We start from the raw sequence: 17,903 nt of genomic DNA on the forward strand, positions 1-17,903 counted from the left end.
ATGAAGTAAACAATGAGTACAATTTGGACTGGCAAGTAATAGGTCAGCACAATGAACAATATGCATGAAAAGACAGTGCACTCTGGCCTGCTTTGGCTAATGAAGAAGAAATTGGTCAGTGAGTAGATTTTTTAATTTTCATACAATAATTAGGCTTTATATAATCAGAGGTTGGTAGTATTTGTTTACATTTTCTTGGGTGACCTTTTGTAATATTAGAGTAATATTTAGTTTGAAGTCAGAGTACTCTTACTTGAGTAAAAGTTGTTTTTTTGTGACATTATTTCTGACAGATATGACTAAGATAGTGATTGTTTTGTCCAGTGACAAAAATCAGATATTACATCCTGACAGTTACAGGTTCTATTACTTAAGGCACTTTCTCTTTGACAGGAGCATATGGGTAAAAAATATCAAAATAAAAAATAGGTTTGTCATGGTATTAAATAAATAAACAGGAACCATTTCAGATTTTTGAAGATATAAAATTAAATCTTCTGCTTCGTCTTAAAATAATGAAAATAGGTCAAATGGAAAAGTCAAATTCTGTTTTTGGCCATCTGTTTCCAGTCCCACAAGCAGCTTGCACCACCAGGTCAGATCAACTGGAGAGATCTGTGGAGAGGCGACCCCTGCTCACACGTATATTTTTAGCCAGATGCCACACTTTTGGACATTACAGGGAAACAATAACCATGGAGGCAAGCAGGTGATGCATATTTCCTATAAAGGTTTTGTTGGTTTGCATGAGTTTCCATAAAATTCTTGAAATATGAATAATATCAAAATAACTACTTCCTGTATTTTTGTACTTTTCTTTTATATTTTTTCCTATGCTGATGTAAAACTACAAAAAATATTAACCACATGCTATACCCCAAAAACAAGGGGAAAAAAACATGAAAGTCTGTCATATACACTGTTTTAATCTAAATCTCCACACACACAGCACAGAGTGAAATGTACTCACAGCCCGGGACCTCGGTGAGCTCCTCCAGAGGTGGCACTGTCTCCAGCGTGTTGGCATATTTCTTAGCAGCCTGTCTCATGGCGTGCCGTGCTTCGATCTCCTTCTTGGTTCTTGGGATTCGACATTTGAATATACAGCACAGTGTGATGACTGCAAGAAAGAGGACAGAGAGATGTGAGAACACTTTTAATGCAAGTTGGGGTGAGGAAGTGTATGGTGAGGAACTGAACCAAGCAGGTTAAAGCAACCAGGTAACTTTCTGGAGGTCATGCATGATTCTCTGGAAATACAAGATTAAAACCATACTTCGGAACATTCTCCAAAGAGATAGGTTTCATGCCATAGCGTGGAATATATTATAGTAAAAAACATTTCCATGGAAACAAGCAGGAGAAAGCCTGCCTCCAGACCAAATAAGAGTCAGGTTTGTGGTGATGGAAGCAAACTCACAGTAAAGACACATGTTTTTTCTATGTTTTTCAGTGAAATAAAAACATACAAAAAAAAGTCCCCATGTAAGTCTAGTCTATTTTGTGGCTAAAAAGTTACAGGGTGGGGCTTTAAACTTTGTAGTGGGCTTTTAATAATTCTTCTGGACAATTCATTTCACATTTGATTGATGATTGCAATATATGGTCAGCACACAAGAGTTTGTAATTGCACAGAGGACAGTTGGGTTAGACATCAATCCTGCTCCCACTTTTCACTATAATTTGTGAAAAATTAGAATGAACTTAACTAAAATAACTAATCAAAAAAACAAAAAAACAAAACTAACTTATCTAACTAAAATGTCTTAAACATCACAGACAGTTAAAAAAAAAGGAAAAGCATAGAGCAGTGGATATGTATGGAGATAAGTAAAAACATGGATTTTCAGAACAATGGTGCCTTGAATGCAGAATAAATATTACTCAAACATGCATGAATACATCTAAAACAGGGTTGTCAAAAGTATCAAAAACAGATACTAATCAATACTAAAACCAGTATTGAAACTAGATACTCATTTGAGCAAGTATTGATACTAAAAAAATCACATTCACAGGACAGAAATGAAGCTTTCCTCTTCAGAATGATGTTGAGTTGTATCAGAACAAGTGTCAGAGCACATAGACTAGTACACAAACATGGACCAACATGAACCTACTGCACCACTGACCATAACACACATGAAAATACAAAAGAATTTACTACAATTTAATGTTTAAAGTCACATTCTATTGTCTAATCTATTATCATCATTGTAGTATCAGAATCTATACTGAGTATCAAGTCTATTCCTTAGAATCAAAATCGAGTTTGAAATTTTAGTATCATGACAACACTTCTCTAAATACAACTTGGAGTGGGTAAATGAGAAGGAAAGACAATTACAACATGGTTACTACTCATCTTTGAAAAATGTGTCTCTAATCAACTGCTTCAGGGAGAAAAATGACTGTAAACACATTGCTGGAAGGTTTTCTTCAAGTGTTTGTTTTAATTTAATGTATCTCAGTTTTCCAGTGGTGAATCAACTTAGTTTTATTGTTCTGAGGAGTGGAAGTGGTGATAAAGTCTTTATTTATTTATTTTTTGGCAGCTAGAGTTTTAATGTAGTGACTTGACAATGACAAAATTGGAAAGAGATAAGAGAACATTTGAGGGTCTTTGTGCATAGTTTGTCTTATGAGTGTGTGCTGAGAGATAGAGTTTGGTACTCATCCCATGCATGGTTGGATATTCATGAAGCGTCACCAGCTATTTTTGTTTTTGACGTTTTACCTTGAGTAGAATAACTTCAGAGTCTGTAAGCTGTTTTTGGGTGAATATGAACATATATATAAACAGTGTGTTTAAAATAATGGTTCAAAGGTCCCATATTTCGCAAAATTGACTGCTGTGAGCTTATGTTAGAATGTTGTTACTTCATCAAAAACATACCTGAAGCTGTGTTTGAGTGGTTTCTGTTTGAGATGTGATGGAAATCTATATTGTTTCCACAATATTTCTCTCAATCTGTGATTGTGTAAATTAATGTGATTTCCACCTGAGACCCAGACAAGTCATTAACATGTGTAAAGGCTCAGCAAACATAACTGTCCCCACCCTCAGGAAGCCCTTTACTGTACTACCTGTCCTCAAATGTATGTTAAATTGATTAGAACTCTGCTTTATGAGACAAGTGTCACTCTGCCTTGTGAGACAAGTTTCACTCTGCTTTGATATGTATGTAAATTGTATTTCTGTATAAATACTCAGAGCTCAAATGCTCTGGGGCAGAGACTCAGGAAGAGAGACTCAGATCTTAGATGCTCTGAGGGGAGATGCTCTGGGAGATGGAAGAGGGAATGCTCTGGGGGAGAGGCTGTCTGTGGCCAGGGCAGACCTAGGCCCTGTCCATATCTGCTGTAACAAGAAGAATAAACCTTTGTCCGTATTCCAAAAACACATGAGGCTTTGCAAATGGATTAATTTTTTTTTTCTTCAAGAGATTAATATTTTTTCCACAACAGAGAGAAGAACACAGACAAAATATGCAGGATCTGTTTGTTAAACATATGCGAATGAAACAAAACACAACTCTAGGTGTTTGCGATGAGGAAATAACATTATAACAGAGACCAGCGTGATATGGGCCCTTTAACCAAAGTACATCCATGTTAAAGGTCAACTGTGTAATTTTCCTGATAGGGGTCTCCCTTTTTTTTTAAAAAAGTTGAAAAAGCCTTTGTTCTATACAGTGTGTTGTAATATATTATATTTCCATATAAAATGAAGCTGTATAAGACTGTGTATTTGAATGTCTAGGTTAAAGAAGGAGAAGAAACCATTTAATCCATTATTATCAGCACCAACATCAAAGTACCTTGAAACATATTGTATTAGTTTTAAAAATGCAAATGTGAATAAGATCCTGATTTGACAATATAAATCACAAATCTAACCACAGTTACAAAGCCTGTCAGAAAAAACTACTCAAAACTTTTTTCCAAAATTTTCAGCCCTTAAGCATTGCAAGGATTTTATCTCTCCAAATGGCAGAAAATATGTGTAAGTATGAATTTTTAATCAAATTTTATCAACTTTTTTGACGGCATTCTTTTCAAATGCTGTATAACCTCATAGTGAACTGATTACAATGGGAACTGGACAGTTTTTTGGTTGGAGGTCTGTCACCTGCTTGTTTCTATGGATATGTTATTGCTCTGTCTGGAATGTTCCACAGTGTGACATTAAAAAGCTCTTCTTTACATTGATCAGTTACAGGTGGTTTTATAGCTCAAAAATACCAAGAAAAACAGACATTCTGACTGTGAGCGGGCGCGCCTCTCCACAGATCTGACCTGTAACTTTGTCTGGTTTGATCTCCGTGAAGATTGAAAGGTTTAATGCCATACTGTGAAACATTCCAAACAAAGCAATAACGTCTCCATGGACAAAACTATTTGACGGACCCTTCGCCAGAAAAGTTACACAGTGCACCTTTTAGAGTCTTACAATGGACACAATGTCAGTCGGTGCTCGGGCTGAAAATAAAATGAAGTGAATTTTAGAATGGTAATATTTCGTCATCATCTGTACGTGTAGTCCAGTGCTATTGTGTAATACCAGCCTCTGTCTGCTGCCATGACACTGTCTAGTTAAAGAGCTCAGTGTCAGTCCTGTATCAGCGGCTGACAGCTCATCTCCTGCTGAGTGGGATCTGTTTGTGTTGACAAGGCACAGCCCGTTACAGACGCTGGTACACAGCACAACTAATCACCAGGCCATTCTTGGCTCATATATCCGGAAATGTAAGGTCTGAGTCATTTCAAGGCCAACTGCACAGGAAACTGTAAAAAAAAAAAATACAGGTATGAAAAATGCTTAGACCTCATCTTTTGACCTCATCTTTTGACCTCATCTTTTGACCTCATCTTTTGACCTCATCCTTTGACGTCATTTGGTGGTAATTGAAAAGTGCTCCTCTGTGATTTTAAAAGCAATGTCTCTTTTCTGTATTCACTGGCATATAATCTTTACAGCAGTTAAATTTCCATCACTAGGCAGTTTATGCACACACTGGCAGTAGGGTGGGAAGGGCATACATGTGGTTCCCATCATTATAGTATTTTTATCAAACAATAAATACCATTTACTTGTGTTACTTTACTTGTGTTTCTTAGCATGGTTTAAAAATCTAATGCTTGTAACATAATTTAGATGAGGTCTACATACTGAAGTTAAAATTGAGGTCATGAGTTGTTTTTGTTAGCAATTACAGCTGCAAAGTTTTAGTGCTAATGCTAATTTACTAGATGCACCTGAATGTTTGTCTGTTTGCACCTTTTTGCTTGTTAGACTTGCACGTAGACTGAGACAAGAGGTTTTGGGTCAAAGACACAACAAAAATTTTAGGCCTGATGAAAACAGGTTGGTTTTTGCTGGGGTATTTGTACCCTCTGCTGGTGATTTGTATAAACAGACATAAGGCCTCAGATATAGGCTACTAACTTGTTTCTCATACATTGTCTCCATAGAGAGGTTAGTACTTTGTGAGGAATGTTTCCCAGTATGGTATTTTATTGATCTATTGCACATTTATTTGAGTACAGGTGTTTACTGATACTTTGCAGCTGAACATTCTGTTTTTCAGTTAGTCACTGTCATCTTTCTGTTGAAAATCAAATGCCTAATTTTCAGAGTATCTTAAAAATTTCTTGCTGTGTTAGCTAATGTGTTCATTGTGTCACCATGGTAACTGCTGAACATTCTGCCATATATACTGTAGGAGTATATAGAGGCAGAAAACCCCATAGCGTGGCATCAATATTACTCAAAATTACAGTACATTTTTACAGTGAACAAACCTCCCTCTCCACAGATCTGACTTGTAATTTGCCCTGATGGCTTCTCTTGCTTGTCTCCTTGACAGCAGATCAGTGCTGACAGCTCATCTCCTGCTGACGGGTGCTGGCATTCACTCCACTGTGCACCGCCACACGGAGTTCTGCCCTGCCGATCTGGAGGTTGTTCTTTGCTCAGAGGAGGAAATGTAAGACTTGAGTCATTTCAGGTTAAGTGGCTGCTTTTTGACTGATGGTTTGAACACTATGGACTTTTGGCAAATACAACATGATTCTATGCATTTGTTATGATTTTTGCTGTGTGTGCATACCTATGTCCTAGTTATATGTACCCTTGAGTATAAACTTTTGTAGTTTTCATCCATGGTGGATGAAGTACCCAATTTTGTTACTTAAGTAAAAGTATAGATGCAAGGGCAAGAAGTTACTTAAGTAAAAGTAAAAGTATCACATGAAAAAAATCTACTTAAGTAAACGTGTTAAAGAGTTAAAAGTATTTTCCACAGATTTTTTGAACAATCAAAGGGTGAAGTGTAGTGATTTTGATCAAGAATTTTAAGTTAAGATTTAATCAAGTTCTTATTTTTCTAGCTGTTTTTGTGTTTTCATGTATTGTTTTGCTCAAAGTTGGAACGGAATCTCAAATTAAATGTACTAAAAATAAAGTGTCAGTCATTTAAACAGGTCTCAAACCATAAAGAAAAGTACATTTTAATTTTTAGTCCAATCTAAAATGTAGTGAAGTAAAAGTACACTGTAAGCAATTGCTGTAAATTTACGGCCAATTTCCAACAGTAATATACTCTATTACTGTAATACAGTTTTATACTGTAATTTGCAATGCATTGTGGGCTGCTGAACGTGAAGCAACAGCACACATGCCTTCAACAGTATGTTAATGTAATAAATCAGAGTAAATCACAGTAAACTACAGTATTTTTGAAATCTGGTGCGCGCTAAACTTGCGAGGGAAAGTTTTACTGCCAGTGCATCGGAGACATGCATTGCAAGACGACCTGCTTCCTCTGCATTGGATTGTGCATCTACAAATAAAACGGTAAGTAAAAACTGTCTTTGCCAAGAGAATACAAGTAAAATCATGTTTGAAATCGAACTGTTGCTCAACAAGTTATCTAGTAAGTGAGTGTGTTATTGTAATTTATTTTTTGCATTTGATTTTGCTATGGTCAGTTTAATATACTGCTCTTCCTTCGAACGAGTGACAAAAGCAGCTCAGTTAATGCTACACAGTCACGTTAGCATAACCAGGAGGGAAAGAGGTGCATGAATTAAAGCTAGAACATATTTACATCTAGCAGAGTGTATTAAGGGGTTATAATGAGTAAACTACAGTTGGTGGATGAGGAAATAGTGAAATGACAGAGATCAGAGATGATGTGGTGAGTTTATTTTACTTTCTGTCAAGTCTGAATGAAATTTGTTAAACACTGAATTGAGGCAAGTTAGCTAAAGTTAATCCTTGTTTGGTAAAACAACTTTTACATGAGGCGTAATGATTTTGTAACAATTAGACTGTTGAAAATGGGTTTGCTTTCTTGAAATTTGGAATTTAATTTATCTAAATTGTCTGTCTGTTGCAATATGTTATTTGGTCTCCTGTGTGCCACAGACACACGCACACAGACAGGAATAAATTGGCTGATGAAAAGTGGTCTCATGGAAAAAATAATAATAATAATAATTCCAGTGGCAGAGCGTGCATTTCACACCTAGGCCTTCAGTAGTGCTTCGTCTGAAACAATCCTCAATAACTATTTTATGGTTACCTAGCTTACGAAGGATGTAATGTTATTGTACGTCCCTTATTTTTGATTATTGTGTTTGTTGCTGTTTAGAGTGGCAACGCTGGAATAAAGCCAGGAAGAGGAACAACAACTAGCCTGGTGACACTCATTTCTCCATGATTGAGATGATTGCTCTTTGAATCACTGTCCACACCTACTCATACGAATGCACTTACTTTTAAGAGGTAAAACACAAGCCTTACGGGACTCTTTGGTGGTAAAGCACAAGCCTAACTCACATACTATTTTAAAAGTTTAAAACATGAATCTATGTCACAGAACTAAGTAAAAATACCTCAGAGACCTATTTTAAGAGTTAAAACTATGGAGTAAGAAAGCTTTTAGAAATATTTGTGTGCATAGAATCTGTGCATATTTGGGAAATCCGTGCATATTTGTCTGTGGTTAAGCATAAAATAAATATTCCTAAAATCTCGAATGCGTCCAGTCGTACATAAAATATATTGTGTGTATTTTATCCATCTGAAAAGTTATGACATCAAGAATTACAATCACGAAATGAAAATTTACAATTACGCTTTCTTCAGTACGAATATGAATTCACAGACCCGACTCAACTGTCAAAAATACAACATCACTTCACAAGCAGAAGAAACATCAATCGAGATGCATGGTTACATGGTTTAAACATGTTTTAGTCCTGGTTCAGTCCTGGTTCAATCCTGGTGTAGTCCTGGTTTAGTCTTGGTTTAGACCTGGTTCAGTCTGTATGCGGCCCAAAAGTCCGGCATCTCGATTGATGTTTCTTCTGCTTGTGAAATGATGTTGTATTTTTGACAGTCGAGTTGTGTCTGTGAATTTGTATTCGTACTGAAGAAAGTGTAATCGTAAATTTTCATTTCGTGATTGTAAGTCTTGATGTTGTAACTTTTCAGTTTGTATTCTGATGGATAAAATGCACACAATACATTCTATGTATGACTGGACTCTTTTGAGACTTTACAAATATTTATTTTATGCTCAACTACAGACAAATATGCACGGATTTCTATCCTATGCACAAGAATATTTCTAAACCAGGACTGATCCCAGGACTGAACCAGGAGGACTAGATAGTTTTTTTCCCCAAATGTTGCCATTGACTGAAATTCTTACTGAGGTATAGTTCTATAGACAGCAGATAATACATTCCAGTAAATCTATATGCTGTAGATATAATTGCTCTTTAATAGAACATATACATGTACCTCACAGGACTAGGAAAAAACAGCCTACCTACAGTTTCTTCCCAAATGTTGTAATTGATGCCTATTTTCAACAAGTTCTTACTGATGTGTATTTTCACAATTGTCTTAATATACATTTTCAAAATCTTGGAAAAGTGTGTTTTACAAATGTTGTTATTGATACATACTTTTAGATGTTCTTAGTGATGCATATTTGCAAACAGCAGAGAATACACTGGAGTAAATTTATACTTAAACTGCCTTTTGAGAGCATATAAGCATTCCTTAATTCTTTCTAGGTTAAACACTCATTTCCTTTCTATTAGTCGCCTCAGTGTTTGGCCCAATTGGTTGATCCAAGGTAAAGTTCAGTATGGTATTTGTTAAACAATAGTATGGAAACAGTTACAACTTTTTTTGTGCTTTCATGTTTGGTAAGGTCTAAGAGAATTTTCTGAGAATTTTTTGTTAATTGCCATTGCATCCTGCAGACACTATTTGGCTATTTTTATTTTGCTACTCAGAATCTCTTTGGCTTGTCATGTAACATTTTTTATTTATTATTATTATTATTATTATTATTATTATTATTATTATTATTATTATTATTTTGTATTATTATTGTATTTTACAGTAACAGTATTCATATTGACAATGCCTGTTTCAATAAATATTTGTGTGATTTATATCCTTTGTAAATTGTTTATTGGTTATTATGCATAGGTTTAAGCCATAGTCCACAGAACTATTTTAATTTTGATTGCAGTGAATTTTGAGATTTTAGATATTCTAAAGTGCTGAGTCTGTATTATGCCTGGCTACAGTAAACATTTAGTAACCCAAGGATGTTGTAAATTAAAATAATCACTGAAATACTGCATTTTATTTTTACTGTAATAGGTTATGATCTGTGAATTGGTCAACAGTATGGAAACTACAAAATTACAGTATATTGGAGGATCTCTGCTGCCAGTAGTTAATTGTAAATTAAAAAAAAAAAAAAGCACACATATATACTGTATTTCACCGAAACAATAATAAGCTGTAAAGTCAAATTACTGTAAAATAACAGTAAAGTGCTGGCGTCTCTGCTGCCAGAACTTTACTGTAAATTTAAAAAAATACAGAAATATACTGTAATTCACTATTACAGCAATATGCCGTGAGGTGAATTCACAGTACAAATGCTGTTAAATAACAGTAATGTGCAGGCGTCTCTGCTGCCAGCTCTTTACTGTTATTTTACAGAGAAATTCTTTACAGTGTATCCATTGTAAAATGTCCTTAAGTACAAATTGTAGGTATCGGTACTTTATTTAAGTATTGCAGTTTTACTTTTGTAATTTGTTACCTTCCACCACTGATGTATCCTTGAGTATAAACTTTTGTAGTATTTAGTCCAGTAAGAACTTTCTAGTGCAGTTTAATAACTGTACAAAATTAGAATTGTAGTGGGTGGCGAGCTGTTTGGGAGAGGAAGAGGGATGGAAGTAAACATGTCTACAGAAAAAGAAACTGCAAGAAATTGCAGTATTTGAAGAAGAAACAACATGTAAAGGTGGTGTAACTAACTTTATTATTGTTCATGAGTTCAATGTATTTTTTCAGAGTAAATATAAAAGCAGGACAGTTAAAAGGCCCATATTTTCCGATCTCAGTTATAATGCTGTTCCTTCATCACAAAAAAACCTGGAGTTGTTTTTTGTCTCATTCACACATGTTTAACACATAAACCCTGCATATTTAGGCTGACTTTGTTTTTAAATCCTTTTGCTATGTTGAAAAATATTCAGTAGAGTTATTTAAAGGTGTACTGTGTAGAGCCCGACCGATATATCGGCAGGCCGATATGGGCACCTGGATTGCTGATATGGACCGATATTTCCCGTAGGCATGTTATACCTCGTTATAAATCTTAGACTCTCTACATTATGTTCATTTAATCCAATTTACAGACAGCTAAATGTTCAAATATGTGACTCCACATCAGTATTTATCTGCGCTGTAATTTGTCTGTGTCTGAGTCCGTACTGCCCCTGAACACACCCCGAGAGTCACGTCACTTCACTCACGTGCTATTGTTTACACCCGCAGCGGTGCGCAACACTGAGATTATAGTGATAGATTATATAGTGTTGGAAATACATCGACTTTGAAGCTAGTTTTGTTATTAGCGATTAGCTACTGTAGCTCCCGCACATAAACAGGCTGTTTTCTATTGACCTATTGTAAAGTGACTACATTGGCCGTATATTTGCTATATTTGGACCAGCATTGATATGTAAATGAGCTGTGAATAGACATGTGAATTATTCACATTTATGCATATAATTAATTACCGCAGCTCGCACATTTTTACGGCTAAAGGCAAAATTCTTTATAAGCTAGGAGTTATGGGTCAGTCGCGATTGAAGCGGCTCTTAGAGCCGGCTCTTTGAAGTGAACAACGGGAGCATGCTTCTTATTGGGAAACGTGTTTTCTCTTTTTCTCACTTTTTCTCTTCATGCTGCTTGTAGACCCGTAGTTTGACAGCAGCAGCGGCTGAAAATGAAACTTTCAGAAATCTGCGTGTGCACAGGATTTTTTTAAAAAAGTGCATATTTGGCTGTAGTTTAGCATAAAATGAATAAACCAGGACTAATCTTGGGCTCGAGTGAGGGAGAGACCGAGTCCCGACACTCAGTCCTGGTTCAGTTCTGGTTTAGTCCTGTTTTACACATGGTTTAAATTAGAGCCCGACCGATATGGATTTTGTTGTGGCCGATATGAAACCGATATAATGGGAGTTGGAGCTGCCGATAGCCGATATAATCACCGATATATTTAGTGATGTAAAAATTCACTGTAAATCTTGAATTGATTAAAAAACTTAGGTTTGGCTCTAGTGGATTCTAAATTGGGTTTATTTAGGCAACATTTATTGTTATTTTGACTCTTTACATCATATTTACATACAGTAGATTGGCCTAATGGCATTTTTGCATCACATTCTAGCTGCTAGTGATGGGTATTCCAGTTTTTTTTTTTTTTTTTTGGAGAACCGGCTCTTTTGGCTCGGCTCACTAAAGCAGCTGGCTCTTTCGGCTCCCAAGCGACTCTTGAGATTGTTTTGTTGCAAGCAGGACTAAACCAAAACTGAACCAGGACTGAGTGTCGGGACTCGGTTTTTATCTCTCTCCTGCACTCGAGCCCAAGATTAGTCCTGGTTTATTCATTTTATGCTGAACTGCAGCCAAATATGCACTTTTTTTTATCCGATGCACACGCAGATTTCTGAAAGTTTCGTTTTCAGCCACTGCTGCTGTCAAACTACGGGTCTACATGCGGCATGAAGAGAAAAAGTGAGAAAAAGAGAAAACACGGCTCCCAATAAGAAGCAGGCTCCCGTTGTTCGCTTCAAAGAGCCGGCTCTAAGAGCCGCTTCGATCGCGACCGACCCATAACTCCTAGCTAGTAAACTATCGCTATTAGCCTTTAGCCGTAAATGCTGCACACCGCGGTAGTTAATTATATGCATAAATGTGGATCATTCACATGTCTATTCACAGCTCATTTACATATCAATGCAGGTCCAGTAACAAATATACGGCCAATATAGTCACTTTACAATAGACCAATAGAAAACAGTCTGTTTATGTGCGGGAGCTACAGCAGCTAACCGCTAACAAAACCTAAATTAGCTTCAAAGTCGATGTATTTCCAACACTCACCGCTCTCACAGGCTCCTCCTCACATCACAAGTCTGCACTAATAAATGTCCTTTTAATCCAGACTCAAACCGATTGTCCGAAAAAGAAAATAATCTCAATGTTGCGCACGGCTGCGGGTGTAAACAAACACACACGAGTGAAGTGACGTCCGTCAGGTGGTGTGTTCAGGTACAGTACGGACACAGACAAATGACTCCGCAGATAAATACTGATGCGGAGCCACATATTAGGACATTTATCTGTCTGTAAATTGGATTAAATGAGAGTCCAAACTTTATAACGAGGTATAACATGCCCACGTGAAATATCGGCCCATATCAGCAAGCATATCGGCCGATAGCCGATATGTCTCCAGGTGCCCATATTGGCTGATAATATCGGCCAGCCGATATATCGGTCGGGCTCTAGTTTAAATCTGTTTTAGTCCTGGTTTAGTCCTTTTTCAGTCCTGGTTCAGTTCTGGTTTAGTCCTGCTTGCAACAAAACAATCTCAAGAGTCGCTTGGAAGCTGAAAGAGCCAGCTGCTTTAGTGAGCCGAGCCAAAAGAGCCGGTTCTCCAAAAAAAAAAAAAAAAACTGGAATACCCATCACTAGCAGCTAGAATGTGATGCAAAAATGCCATTAGGCCAATCTACTGTATGTAAATATGATGTAAAGAGTCAAAATAACAATAAATGTTGCCTAAATAAACCCAATTTAGAATCCACTAGAGCCAAACCTAAGTTTTTTAATCAATTCAAGATTTACAGTGAATTTTTACATCACTAAATATATCGGTGATTATATCGGCTATCGGCAGCTCCAACTCCCATTATATCGGTTTCATATCTGCCACAACAAAATCCATATCGGTCGGGCTCTAGTACTGTGTAACTTGTCCGGTGGAGGGTCCAACATCTGCTTGTCTCCATGGAGATGTGTGTAGACTGTTCCACAGGCAGTGTTGGGGAGTAACAGATTACATGTACCAGAGTTACTTAATCAGAGTACAAATTTTGAGTAACTGTATTTGGTTACAGTTACTGTTTCAATGAGTGGTAATTGGATTCCAGTTACTTTGTTGAAATAAATGGATTACACGGTGGTATTTTCCTGTTTTCCTGTTTTCACATTTTGGGCTATATCCCTTTTTTTTTTTCTTTTTTTTTTCAGTAATTAGACTCATTGCCGGAAACTAAACCAGGTCTAAACTAGATCTAAACCAGGTCTAAACCAGGACTAAATCAGGTCTAAAACCAGATCTAAATTAGATCTAAACCAGGTCTAAACCAGGTCTAAAACAGGTCTAAAACCAGGACTAAAACAGGATTTAACAGGACTAAAGCTGCATGGACATGTCTCCTCCTTTTCTATCAATAATATTTTTAAAACGGTTCAGTAAAGTCTGGACTTTTTATTGTCTTTTATCAGACAAAACATCTTATGTTACGATATCCTAGTCTTTGCTTCTCTACAGCAAATCAAGTAACCCAAAGTATTCAGATTACGTTACTCACTTTAAGTAATTTAATGGATTCTGTTACAAACTACATTTTGAGGTATGTAATCTGTAATCTGTAGGCGAATACATTTTAGAAGTAACCTTCCCAACACTGTCCACAGTATAAGCATAAACTTAAGAATCTCCATGGAGACTTGAAAGCCAAATTACAGGTTAAATTTGGAAAAATAAAAATAAAAAATTAAAGGAAATGTTGTGTCCAAACTTGAGACTGGCAGTGTATATGAGACTCAGTAAATCCTTCTGACTTAACATTTCCTATTTATGGTCCTCTTCGACAGCAGAAAGTTCCTCACGTGGACCACTTGTTGCAGGTGTATGTAGCTAAAACACAGGTGACCTCACGACCTCAGAAAAGCATTTGGAGAAAACTACACTTTCTTGATAGTAATGATTTGAGTGGAGTATTTTTCAGCCCATTTATACACACAAGAACTTCAGAGTGAAAAAGGCCATCAGGTGACCACTCAGAAGATCACAGCCAACATTTGACCTGTTTTGAAAGCTTCTCAAACTACTGAAAAATCAAGGGAGATAGCTCTGTTTAGAGTCAAATCTGAAGCCCATTCCTGTAGTTTGTGTATAGGGAATAAATACATACACAATACAAAAGGAAAACAACTTCTTCTCAACAAAAGAAGAAACCCAGTGTGCACATGTTGTTAGCAGAATACACAAAGTTGTCACTGAGTTGATAGAACAGTTATAATTATCTGTCCATCAAAGCATGCTAAATAGAAGCTCAAATAATACAGTGTCAAAATGAAGCTTGGATCTACCTCTTCATGTCTCTTTTAGTAAGAGAGGTCAAACCGGTATCAGAATATAGTATTTCTTTAAAGTCAAATAATTTAGGTCTGCACTATTTTATTCTTCTGGTGGATGGTCTGCTACCTGCTTGTCTCCTTGAGATGTTATTGAACATTCACAGAATGGCATTAAACTTATCCATCTCCAAGGATACAAGCAGGTGACACTACCAGGCCAAGTTAAAGGTTATGTCTATGTTCACAGTAACAATGCATGTCTCTAAAGGGAGCTTTTAGTCATGTGTAATTAAAAGAATGCACAATAGGTCAACTTAATGCCATACTGTGAAACATTCATGGCAAAGCATGAAGATAAGACTTGAAAGGTCTTATTTTATACATTATTGTCTCTCGTCAGCTTTAAGTCATAATCACTGTTGGGTAAGTTACTTTAGAACTGTAATGCGTTATTTATTACTTATTACTGTCATTTCAAAGTAATTCGTTACATTACAATATTACTGCATTTAAAATGTAAGGCATTACATTATTATTGCATTACTTTAAGTTACTCTCACCAAAATAACTGCGAAAAAGCTGAACTTTTGAGCCGTATATGGACTGAACCAGGACTAAACAAGGTCTAAACCAGGACTAAACCAGAGCTGAACCAGGACTAAACCAGGACTATAACAGGACTAACCTCAGACTGATTCCAGGACTGAAGAGGAGGACTAAACCAGAACTGAACTAGGACTAAAACAGGACTCACTGTCAGGATGGGCTCGAAGGAGACCTCTTACCTCCGCACCTCACGGAGGTAAGAGCGGCTGTCGCCCAATCGCTCTTTATGGACACCCTGCTGCTCGGGCTCGCGGCCCTGATTTCAGCAACTATTTGCGGGTACAAGACCCAGTGCAAGACTCTGCTACAGCGCGTAACTTCTACCTTCCTTCAACGTGTCCAGAAGTCCAACTTTTTGTGTGATGGTTTGCATCTTCCTCTGCCTTTTGGGTGTGAGCGCAGGAGACTTTGTCGGTGCAGAACATTTCGTCAACGTTGTGGATTTTGTCGGAGAGAAAACTTGCAACCGTACAGCACTTCAGAATCACACTGATACAGATTGAACATGTATTTAAATTTGGCAGCTGAACATATTCTGTACTGTACTGTACAGGAGACAGGAATCCCTTAGCCGATCAGGACACAGCGGGAGGAACGCAATACGTGTTCATACACTAAAAACAAAAGGCATGCAAAACTGCACAAAAAAAAAATTCTAAAAATCAGCGAAACAGCGAGACCGCGAAAAGTGAATCGCGTTAGAGCAAGGGACGACTGTAAGTCAGGTCTAAACCAGAAGTGACCCAGGTCTAAACCAGGTCTAAACCAGAAGTGACCCAGGTCTAAACCAGGTCTAAACAGCGTAGAGTTCTGGGTCGGTCCTTTCACCCGCGGTTAACTGAAGGTCTATCCGGCCGCGTCTCCGGCGTTTCACCGCTGCTGATATCGAGGTGATTTTAGTGAATTTCTATGAAGAAAAACCCACCACTTCAATCCAGGTTAAAAAAGCATTGTAACGCGCGTTACTCACATTTGTACCGAGTAAAATATTACAATTTTTCCCCCTGTAATGCCTTACATTACTGCGTTACAGAAAAAATCAACGCATTACTGTAATACATTACTTTTATAATACATTACTCCCAACACTGGTCATAATATGTTTGTAGCTTCTCAAAACAGGCTTGAAGTTGTGTTTGGTTTCATTCACACGTTTGAGTAATCCTGGTTTATTAGTCTGTCCACATCTCCAAAGCTCCAAATTTGTCATTCCACCTTAACAGCCCCTTCTACCTTTTGTTTAATAAAGATGGGCAATTCCAGGACTGAAATGATCCAAATGATTCTAGTGAAGGTGTGTGGAGTTTACAAACACAGTGGAGTATTACCACATGACATCACAAGGTGGAACAGAATGTTTTCTGTTTGACCAAAAAACCCGGTCTAAATTTTGATTGGTGTGTCTAACATGTGTGAATGAAACAAAACACAATTAGAGGCATGTTTTTGTGATGAGGAAACATTATAACACAAATATAACTCAAAAATAGTGTAATATGGCCCCTTTAAAAGTAGGCAACTATTTAATTAACTAAGAAAACTTTCAGAATAACATAACATTTGTTTACTTTCACTCTTTTTAAATTCCCCCACCGCACATCCTCATATAAGCAGATTTAAATTCAATATGAAAGAGCCCACTTCATAATCTATACTTAGGCAACATAATCACATAGTAATGCCCGAAGTTATTTCTCCAGACATGCTTTGAAAATAACAGTTATACTCACCCACTGCCAATACAAACATGGAGAAGATACCGATGACCTGCCATAAGCGAAGCCCCCAGAACACCACTGTCTCTGACGTCACCGGGTCAGGCTTTTTGGGGGGTTCCGTCGGTAGAAGCTGCAAAAAAAACCAATAAATAAATAAATAAAAAAGAAATTGATTTTTTATATATGCATTAGTCCAAATAATATGTCTCCTAACAATAATAAATGCAAGCCTATGGAGTAAACAAAAGAGAGACACACCTCTAGGTTTATTAATGTATTTTATGTTGCGAGTAGATTCAAAATAGTGTTGATTTTATGTTTGGGTTCATGTAGGGTTGTCAAAAGTATAGAAAAGCAGATACTAATCAATACTAAAACTAGAATCAAAACTTGATACTCATTTGAGCAGGTATTGATAGAAAAAGTCACACTGACAGGGCAATAGACAGGGAATAGTTTTAGAATATGTTGAGGTGTATCAGAACAAGAGCACATTGACTATTATACACCCATGGGCCACTATGCATCTTGCCTGGACCACTGAGGATTACACACATATAAGGCCACATGGGAATAAAAAAGAAATTCATGTTGAAAATTACATTATATTGTCTTAATTATACTATATTGTCTTATATTGTCTGCTTGTTGGTGATGTTATTGCTCGTTCTGGAATGTTCCACAGTATGGCAGTCATATAAATATAAATATATCTTGTATTTATTCAATTACATTTGTGTTTTTATTTCTCAGAACTACCACAAAAACATGTATTATTTTTGTGAACAGCCCCACTTCTCCACAGA

General features: G+C 36.8%; 1 protein-coding gene across 1 annotated transcript in view; it reads right to left on the minus strand.

Moving 5' to 3' along the window:
- Positions 1-17,460, minus strand: part of tmie (transmembrane inner ear) — a gene marked incomplete at its 5' end in the record, with an annotated part of 118,318 nt that extends 100,858 nt beyond the window's left edge. The window contains 3 exons of the mRNA XM_055151743.1: positions 971-1,120; positions 17,110-17,231; positions 17,420-17,460. Coding sequence (XP_055007718.1) covers positions 971-1,120; positions 17,110-17,231; positions 17,420-17,460 — 313 coding nt within the window. The remainder of the gene's footprint in view (positions 1-970; positions 1,121-17,109; positions 17,232-17,419) is intronic.
- Between the last annotated feature and the right edge of the window lie 443 nt (positions 17,461-17,903).

This window comes from Boleophthalmus pectinirostris, unplaced genomic scaffold, assembly GCF_026225935.1.
Source record: "Boleophthalmus pectinirostris isolate CB_2022bp ecotype Guang Dong unplaced genomic scaffold, ASM2622593v1 HiC_scaffold_16, whole genome shotgun sequence".
NCBI lineage: Eukaryota > Metazoa > Chordata > Actinopteri > Gobiiformes > Gobiidae > Boleophthalmus > Boleophthalmus pectinirostris.